The following is a 9,278-nucleotide window of genomic DNA, read 5'->3' as shown; positions in this document are numbered from 1 at the left end:
TGTCGCCTACACGAAATCGCATCATGCTTTGCGGATAAGAACAAGCGTCTGTGAAACACGACAGGCAGTACCAAATCATGTGCTTCTTCCTTGGTCAAAGACTCCAATTAATGCCATCAATCATGTCTCCCCTCTCGGACAACATAATACAAGGAAAACCACAAAATCTTGTTTCCTTGTGACTCCGACAGCCGTCTGATTTTGTACGAACGGCCGTGGCTGAAGATTATGTTATCCTTCCCGGTTTCCATTTTTGTGTTTCAGGTACAATTTGAGCACAACAACGCTCCTCTTCTGAAACTTTTTGAGTGTTCCTCTTTAATAAATACTTTTGGAAACAGATTAAGAGCAGCTTTCGCAATCAAAATAATGTTCGCTAATTATGCATCTTCTTAATTTTGTCAAGACGAAAACATAAAGTATTGCCAACCATCGGCCCCCTTTCGTCATTGCGTAGTAACCGCAGGTAGGGGAAGTAAGGGCACCTACACCTCTCAGGCCACTGATTCTTGGATGCTTTTCGATCTCTCCAACCATCCTGTTGCGTTGATGAATCTAGAACCCGATTAAAGATCTTTAGTCAGCGACTACGAAACCAGTCCAGATTCCATGAAAAGCCTCGACCTTCGTTCATCTATTTGAAGGTGGTGTTAGCTTTCCGATGCTATCTTATGGGCTTTTCCTGGTAGATTTGTTGTATCCTTCCTTCTGCTTTGATTCTCAACAAAGTTCTGATGCTGATCCGAGATATTGAAGATTCATGATGTAGAATAGAATAGCGTGTTTTTATACGAAAGATCTGATTTTATTTTATTTTTTATGGATCTTTGCTTCTCATGTTATGTGCAAATATTTAACTGAATATTCTGTGCCATATCTTAGATCTGCGTATAAGAATCAATGCTTTGTTTCTAGATATATTTCGTGGAATTTGGATCAGAAATTGTTTACATGCTATTCAAAAATCCTTTTACAGAATCTGTGAAGAAAAATCCTTATGCAGCTGCGCGCCAATTGTACCTTGAGCATCGCGTTCTGTAATGCCTGGTATTTGTGCAAAGTATTGGATATATTATAGGAGGAAAGAAAAATTTTTGGTGATTCTTGCAGAGTATTAGATATACTCAAGCAAGAGAGGAGGATTCTTGGTGATTTTTGTCAGAATGGCTCGAGGAATGGCCAATGGAAGCGATAATTTGCTGTCAGCAGTGCTGCCCTTGTTGAAACTGTTGTGCCTCACTGTCATAGGTCTCATCCTCGCACACCCTCGAATCCAAATCGTTCCTCGGGCCACCTTCAAACTCCTTAGCAAGCTGGTCTTCGCCCTCTTCCTCCCCTGTCTCATCTTTGTCCACCTCGGCCAGTCGGTCACCCTTAATGACGTCTTGCTTTGGTGGTTCGTGCCCGTCAATGTGCTCATTACCACAGCGACAGGCTGTGTTCTTGGATACATAGTCGCTATCATTTGCCGTCCACCGCCCCAATTCTTCCGGTTCACCATCATCATGTCCGGTTTTGGCAACACAGGTAACCTCCCAATTGCCATAGTTGGATCAGTGTGCCATGGCTCGGATAATCCGTTCGGACCTGATTGCCATCGGACTGGCATTGCATATGTGTCATTTGCCCAGTGGGTCGCAGTCATCCTAGTTTACACATTTGTTTATCACATGATGGAGCCGCCAATGGAGTACTATGAGATTGTCTCTGAAGAGAATGAGATTGAGGAAGAACTGATTAGTAATATCAGTCGGCCATTGCTTCATGAAGCTGAATGGCCAGGAATGGTAGATAAAGAAACAGCACATTCCAAGACACCATTTATAGCCAGAGTGTTCATGAGCATTTCTGGGTCATCTCAAAATACTTTCCCAGACATTGATTTCTCTGAGGAGGGAGGTGTTGCTGCTGGGCCTAGTAGTCCAAAGTCCCTTAGGTGCTTGGCAGAACCAAAGGTTGTCCGAAGGATTAGAGTTGTGGCTGAGCAAACTCCAATTCAGCACATCCTTCAGCCCCCAACGATTGCTTCTTTATTGGCACTTATAGTGGGAATGGTTCCAGTGTTTAAAGATTTTGTATTTGGGTATGATGCGCCACTTTCTTTCATCACTGATAGTTTGGACATCCTAGCAGGAGCAGTGGTTCCTTCAGTAATGTTAATTCTTGGAGGAATGTTGGCAGAAGGTCCTAATGATTCAGCTCTTGGCACTAGAACTACAATCGGAATCATTGTTGCAAGGCTTTTGGTGCTTCCATTGATTGGGATTGGAGTGGTCGCTTTGGCTAATAAGTTGCATCTTTTGATTGAAGGAGACCAGATGTACCGATTCGTTCTTTTGTTGCAGTACACCACACCAAGTGCTATATTGTTGGGAGCCATTGCTAGCTTGAGGAATTATGCCGTGAAGGAAGCTTCAGCACTCTTGTTCTGGCAGCATATATGTGCTGTGGTGTCTCTCTCAGTTTATATTGTTATTTACTTCAAGCTGCTCTCCTATGTTTGAGGTTATGCCCTTGTGTTTCTTTCTCTTAAGGATGCCTGTTAAGCCTGTGATTGCAAATTAGTGAACTCTTTGTTAGTTTGCCTCATATGATGATTAATGAGTTTAAAGGTACAATTTTGTAAATAGCTCAATTAAATAATGTTGGTTCATATAAGGTTTGTGATTTTGTATGTGATCCTTCAGCAAAAACACAATATGACAATTCCTTGGGATCTTGTATGCATGTAGAAGTGCTCTACATTTTCAGCTGGCTTGCTTAGTATAACTTACTATAGACACATGAAATTAAAATATATATTTTTTTTTGAGCTTCCTCTTTTAGCAGGATGATTTTGCTCATGATTTCTAATGGCTCTCTTGTTCTCTGCTTGCTCGTTTGAGTTACTAGACTTGAACATAATATGAGAGAGAGGTATTCTGAATTAGATGTTACATGGCCCTTGATTCTCCTTATAATTCGTGGTTCTTAACTCAATAGATACATCCTTGTGCAGGATGCTGATTATAACCATCACATTTTCACTGTTATAGTAAAGTAAAGTAAGATACAAATAGGCATAAACAACAAAAAATATCAATGTCATGTCATCTTTAACTGGCTTATAATTTGATTGATGTTGGTGTTTATTCAGGTACCTTCCCTGCTTACTTGGCATAGTTTAGAACTGAGAATATCGGCTTCATATACCATCAGCTGATATGTAGATTCAAATTCTGGATTTAGATATAATCTGATGCGTTATCAAATCATGCATTCCAATTAGCAAATCAGGGAAAGATTAAGATGCCTTTAGTGAATCAAAGTGATCAAAGAAATACTTGCCAGTACTGTCCAAAGCTGATCCGAGAACTGTTGAGCAAGATGCCAAAGAAGCAATCGTGTCATGCAGAAGAGAGTACAATGGCTTAGTTGAACATGGGTTTTCTTAATTGTTGAATACTATTTTGTCTAAAAGCTTGATAAATTAATATGTTTTCAAAATTTAATTGATCATGTTAAAATCGTAAGTAAAGATAATAAAATTAAGTCACAAATAAAAAATAAATAAAAAAACATCATTAATGGTGGTGTGATCTTCCTAATTTATGTTCATTATAGATTCCTCTTGAGGTAATCGATTTTCGATCTTCTTTCTAATAGGTGAAAATTAACTATTCTTGTTACAGTTTTTTTTTTAACTATGGAGATAACGTACATATTCTTTTTTTATATAAGATCTCTTACCTCATATATTGTTGAATTTCAGATTTTGATGATGAAATCAATTTATATAATTTATGATCTAATCTGTATTTTGAGTGATGTAGGACTAGTTTCGATCATGAAAAGACAATTAAAGCAAGAAGAATTAATATTGGGCCAGAGTGAAATATGTCAGAAGATTGGACCTTGAGTTGGAGGATCGATTGATGTGTCGATAGAATGCTTCATGCATTGAGTTCGGTCATCGAGCCTAGAAGAGTGGACATTGCGCCAAAGAGATCGGAATTGTGATGGTCAACATGTCGATTGGGCAAAAGATCGCAAAAGAGGACGATGCGCCGAAGGATTGGACGAAGCACTGATGAACCAATGACATGCCGAATAACATGAGATTAATGTTTTTTAATAACTGTTTAGATCAAAATAGTTTTAAGTTGTAATTGGGCTAGATTTATGCCAACTCAATTAGGGGCCTATTGGGCCTAAGTTAGGGCTGAGTTGGGTCAGATGGATGGCCCACTCGGCCACTTGGAGCCATGCCAGGCGGTGGCATCGCCTAGGGTGGGTGGTGGTACCGCTCAGATTGGGTAGTGGTATCGTCGATAGTTAATGCTACCAGGCGGTGGTACCACCAGAGCCCAATCTCTGAGGCTCTGTCAGGTGGTAGGGCCGCTAGACTGGGCAGTGGTACCGCCCAGTGTCAGTGCTACAGGTAGTAGTATCGCCCAACACAAGCGGTGGTACCGTCAGGACCCGGGAAACCCGAGATAGATTTTTTTTTGCTCCATTTTTTAATCTATTTGGGGTCTATAAATACTCCAGATATTTCTGATTAGAATAGCATGAAATTGAGTTAAAAAAAGGTGAAAGAATCATTGTGAAAAAAGTTATAAATCTCTCTTAGTATAGAGTCACCTCTTCCTAGTATTTAGTAGTTCTTCTAAAGGGAGAAGTGGGGTCTAAGTGTAAAAGAGAGAAGTGTAAATATTCTCTCCTGAACTTGTGAAAATGAGAAAGAGTTGTAAGAGGGTAGTTGGTCTTCGCCCATTAAAAGAAGATCGGTAATGGAAACCGATGGCCTCGAGTAAACAGGAATTGGGAGTGGATGTAGGTCACGACGACCGAACCACTATAAATCTGGTTTGTATTTCTATTTTGCTTTTCATTCTCATATTGCAAACTAATTTCTTACTTTCACTACGCTTTCGAATGTGTTTTCAAGTTAACATCTTTCCGATCGGTTTTTATCAAACGAGAATTTTCAAACCGACGTGATTTTATTGCAAGCACTTACTCACCCCCCCCTCTTAGTGTCGACTTGGTCCTAACAGTTAGTATCGGAGTCCCATTTATCGGAGCCACGTTTATCTCTATTTAGATTAACACCCAAGAGAGATGACTTTTTTCGACTTTCAAGAGGGTCTTTCTATCACTCATCCTCCTATGTTCAATGGGACGGACTACGCTTATTGAAAAACTCGGATGAGAGTTTTTTCTTGCTTTATTTGAACTTTGATTTATGGAATATCGTTGAACTTGGTTTTCAAACCCCCTTGAAACCTATGAATGAATAGAATGACTTTGAGAAAAAATCGTTTTATTTAAATACGAAATCTATGAATGCTTTATTTTATGCTTTAGATAAAAATGAGTTTAATCATATTTCGACTTGTGAAACTACACATGATATTTGACACACTCTTGAAGTCACCCACGAAAGCACAAGTAGGATTAAAAATTCTGAAGTTAATTTTTTGATGTATGATTTTGAATTGTTTTGTATGAAACCAAGCGAAACCATTGGAGGCATGTACACTTGTTTTAAGGATGTCATCAAGGGCCTAAAAAGTCTTGGTAAATATTTTTCTAATTTTGAACTTGTTAACAAAATACTAAGATCCCTTCCAAAATGTTGGGATCTGAAAGTGATGGCAATACAAGAGACAAAGGGCTTAAACAAATTTTCACTTGAAGAACTTATCGGGTCTTTAATGACGTATAAAATGACTTGTATTGAACATGATGAACATGAGAACTACCTTCTAAAGAACAGGAAGGATTTGACAATTCGAACAATAGAAGACTACTCGAGCGAGAGCTCAAGTGACGATGAAATAGAACTTTTGACAAAGAAATTTAAAAAGTTCACAAAAAAGACTAAGTTTAAAAACGAACTTAAAAATGACACAACAACTTGCTATAAATCAAAGAAGCTACCAAAGAAGAAGAAAGCATTCAAGGCGATATAGGATGAATCAAGTATATCCGAAGATGAGGAGCAAACCTGTTAGGAACGAGTTGGCACTAAGAGAGGGGGGGGGGGTGTGAATTAGTGTAGCGATAAAATCACGAATTTAAATCATTTCATTTCGATTAAAACCGATTCCGACGAAAACCGTTTCATAAAGATCTTAACTTGAAACACGTTCGTAAATATATTGAAAGCAGTAAACAAGTAAAGTGGTTTGCAGTTAAAGTAAATTGCTCAAGACAACGTAAACAAGATTTTATAGTGGTTCGGTCATCGTGACCTACATCCACTCTGCCGATTCCCCTTCCGTCGAGGCCACTGACATCCACTATCGGTCTTCCTTCAATAGGCGAAGATCAACCACCTTTTACAACTTGATTCTCCTTTTACCGGGTTTAGGAGATAACCCTTACACCCCCACTTACTCCTCTCTTAAACTATTCTAACACTTAGAAGAAGGAAAGGAGTTCACACAAGATTGTAGTAGCGTTTCTTTCCTTTTTTACTCTCAAGTCTTGTGTTTATTAACCAGGAATGAGAGGGATATTTATAGGCCTCAAGTTGATTCAAACTTGGAGCCTAAAACCAGTGTCAATCTAACACTAGGCGGTACCACCGCCTAGCACCCTGCCACTAGGCGGTACTACCGCCTGCAGCCTCTCGGAGACTGTGTCTAGGCGATACCACCGCCCAGACTAGCGGTACCATCGCCTGACATAGTCTCGGAGACTATGCCACAACGGTGTCACCTCTTGGGTCACTATTTGGGCCTTTTCATTGTGCCCAACACAGTTCATACATGGGCCCAATTAGCCCCTAATTGGGTTAGCCCAATTCCAATCCCAATTATATGCTAACTACGAATTCTAAGATATTTACTAAGCTAAACAAGTCCGTAAGTCTAGTTTCTTTCGGCAAGCTTCCGGCGATTCTTCCGACGATCTCTCGGCAATGTTTCATCGAACTCCCAGCAAGCTGCTAGACTTCATGATGATCTTCTTGGCGAGTTCCGACGAGCTTCTTTGGCAAGCTCCTAGAATTCTTGGTCAATTCCGGTAGAACTTCTGACGAACTCTCGAACTCCCAACGAAATCGCGTTCTTAACTTCGGGACTTCATTTTGCTTTATGCATTGCTATCGTAGTTAATCCTGCACATGTAAAACATACTTCGATCTAGAAAATTATTACTAAGCATGAATCATGTTGTCCGACATGTCATTGGTCCATCGACGCTTTGTCCAATTCTTTGGTGCATCGTCCTTTCTTGCTGCCTATTGCCCAATCGATCAGTTGACCTCCGCAACTCTGATATCCTTGGTACAATATCCGCTCTTTTTGGCCCGATGCCCGAAACTGTGGCCCGAAGCCTTCTGTCGTTACGTCGACCGATCTTTCGACGCGACGTCCAATCTTTTGATATGTTTCTTCGGCCCAACATGATTCTTCCTGCTTTAATTGTCTCTCCTTGATCGAAGCATCCTGCGTCACTCAAAACACATATTAAATCATAAACGCTATCAATTGGTTTCATCATCAAAATCCGAGATTCAACAATCTCCCCATTTTTAATGAGGACAACCGATTGATGACGAAGTTAACCTTAACTCCCTCTATCAATATATCATATTGATAGAACTCTTGGATTCAAAAATCCAAACAACATGTTATCATAAACTTATGTATAACATCGTACTTCTCTCCCTTTATCATCAACAAAAAGGAGAAGTTCAACTATCAAGTGTTAGGACATAAAACACACTTTGGGACTTCATTTTGCTTTATGCTTTGCTGTTATAGTTAATCCTATACACGTAAAACACACTTCGATCTAGACAATTATCACTAAGCATGAATCATGTTGTTCGGCATGTCATTGGTCTATCGACGCTTCATCGATTCTTCGGTGCATCATCCTTTCTTGCGGCCTATTGCCCAATCGGCCAGTTGACCTCTGCAACTCCGATATCCTTAGTACAATATCTGCTCTTCTTGGCCCGATGCCCAAAACCGTGGCCCGAAACCTTCGGTCGATACGTCGACCAATCTTTCGGCGCGACGTCCAATTTTCTGATATGTTTCTCTGGCCCAACATGATTCTTCCTACTTTAATTGTCTCTTCCTGATCGAAGCATCCTGCGTCACTCCAAACACAGATTAAATCATAAACACTATCAATTGGTTTTATCATCAAAATATGAGATTCAATAATCTCCCCCTTCTTGATGATGACAATCAATTGATGATGAAGTTAACCTTAACTCCTCCTATCAATATGCCATATTGATAGAACTCTTGGATTCAAAAATCCAAGCAACATGTTATCATAAACTTATGTATAACATCATACTTCTCCCTTTTGTCATCAACAAAAAGGAGAAGTTCAGCTATCAAATGTTTAGGACATATTACAATTCAAATCATCGTATACTAAACATAATCTTTAGTTTTATCACCATGCAATTTGTAAGATAGCAAATTTAGCAAGTGTTACATCATACTAGAACATGCAAGCTAGCAGATTTTATATTATTTAAGAGCATGCAAGCTAGCAAGTTTTCAAAAACAAATGCAAGATAGCATTCTTGTTGAAGTGTGCAAGCTAGCGATTCTTTCTTCCTTTTGCAATGTGCAAGTTACAAATTTTACTTCTTGAGATTGACAAGATAGCACTTTTGCTTTTAAGATGAGCAAACTAAAAAGTTTTGCCTCTTTCTGTGATATGTACATTTGCAACTTTTACTTCTTTTAGATGTGCAAGCAAGCAAGCAAGTTTTTGCATCTTCTTGACTTGTGCAAGCTAGCTATCTCCCCCTTTGTCATTGTCAAAAAGAAGGGAAGAATATAATTTTGTATCTCTTTTTTCTTTTACAATAATTTTCAAAGCATGACAAAGATAAGTAATCATTCTTATTTCAAAATACCATAATTGAGATAAACCTTGAATTCAAATCAAAGCAATTTTAATCATGATTCACATCATATGCAATACATCACATACATCATCATAATAAAAAGCATAAGTATCGCATGCATCATTCCAGATCATAAATATTTCATATCATGATGATATCAATTTGTCAAATTACATCCTACCATGCATGATCATAATTTTTTCCCCTTTTATCATTATAAATAAGAAAGAATAAGGGAAGAACATAATAGTGTAAAATATTTCAATCATTTCAAGGCATACGTGTCATAAATACAAAGAAATCATGTCATCATAGATAATACTACTTGAATACCAAAAGACATGATTCATATAGTAAATCTCTTCTTTAAATAAAATACCAAGAATAAAAAATTATAGGTGTACAA

General features: G+C 38.6%; 1 protein-coding gene across 4 annotated transcripts; it reads left to right on the top strand.

The window, feature by feature from the left end:
• Positions 1-245: 245 nt before the first annotated feature.
• On the top strand, positions 246-2,667 carry LOC103974705 (protein PIN-LIKES 2). Of its 4 annotated transcripts, none has more exons than XM_065079304.1 (2): positions 246-264; positions 977-2,667. In XM_065079304.1, exon 2 carries the CDS (start codon positions 1,164-1,166, stop codon positions 2,502-2,504), a length of 1,341 nt encoding a protein of 446 aa, XP_064935376.1. In that variant the 5' UTR covers positions 246-264; positions 977-1,163; the 3' UTR covers positions 2,505-2,667. The 4 variants fall into 4 exon arrangements, with proteins under 4 accessions (XP_064935376.1, XP_009387853.2, XP_064935375.1 ...); XM_009389578.3 differs by lacking the exon at positions 246-264 and adding an exon at positions 406-644; XM_065079303.1 differs by lacking the exon at positions 246-264 and adding an exon at positions 406-685.
• The last annotated feature ends 6,611 nt before the right edge of the window (positions 2,668-9,278 follow it).

The sequence above is a fragment of the Musa acuminata genome, chromosome BXJ1-8 (assembly GCF_036884655.1).
Source record: "Musa acuminata AAA Group cultivar baxijiao chromosome BXJ1-8, Cavendish_Baxijiao_AAA, whole genome shotgun sequence".
Classification (NCBI taxonomy): Eukaryota; Viridiplantae; Streptophyta; class Magnoliopsida; order Zingiberales; family Musaceae; genus Musa; species Musa acuminata.
Note: the sequence above shows the minus strand (reverse complement) of the source record. Positions and strands in the feature narration are given on the sequence as shown.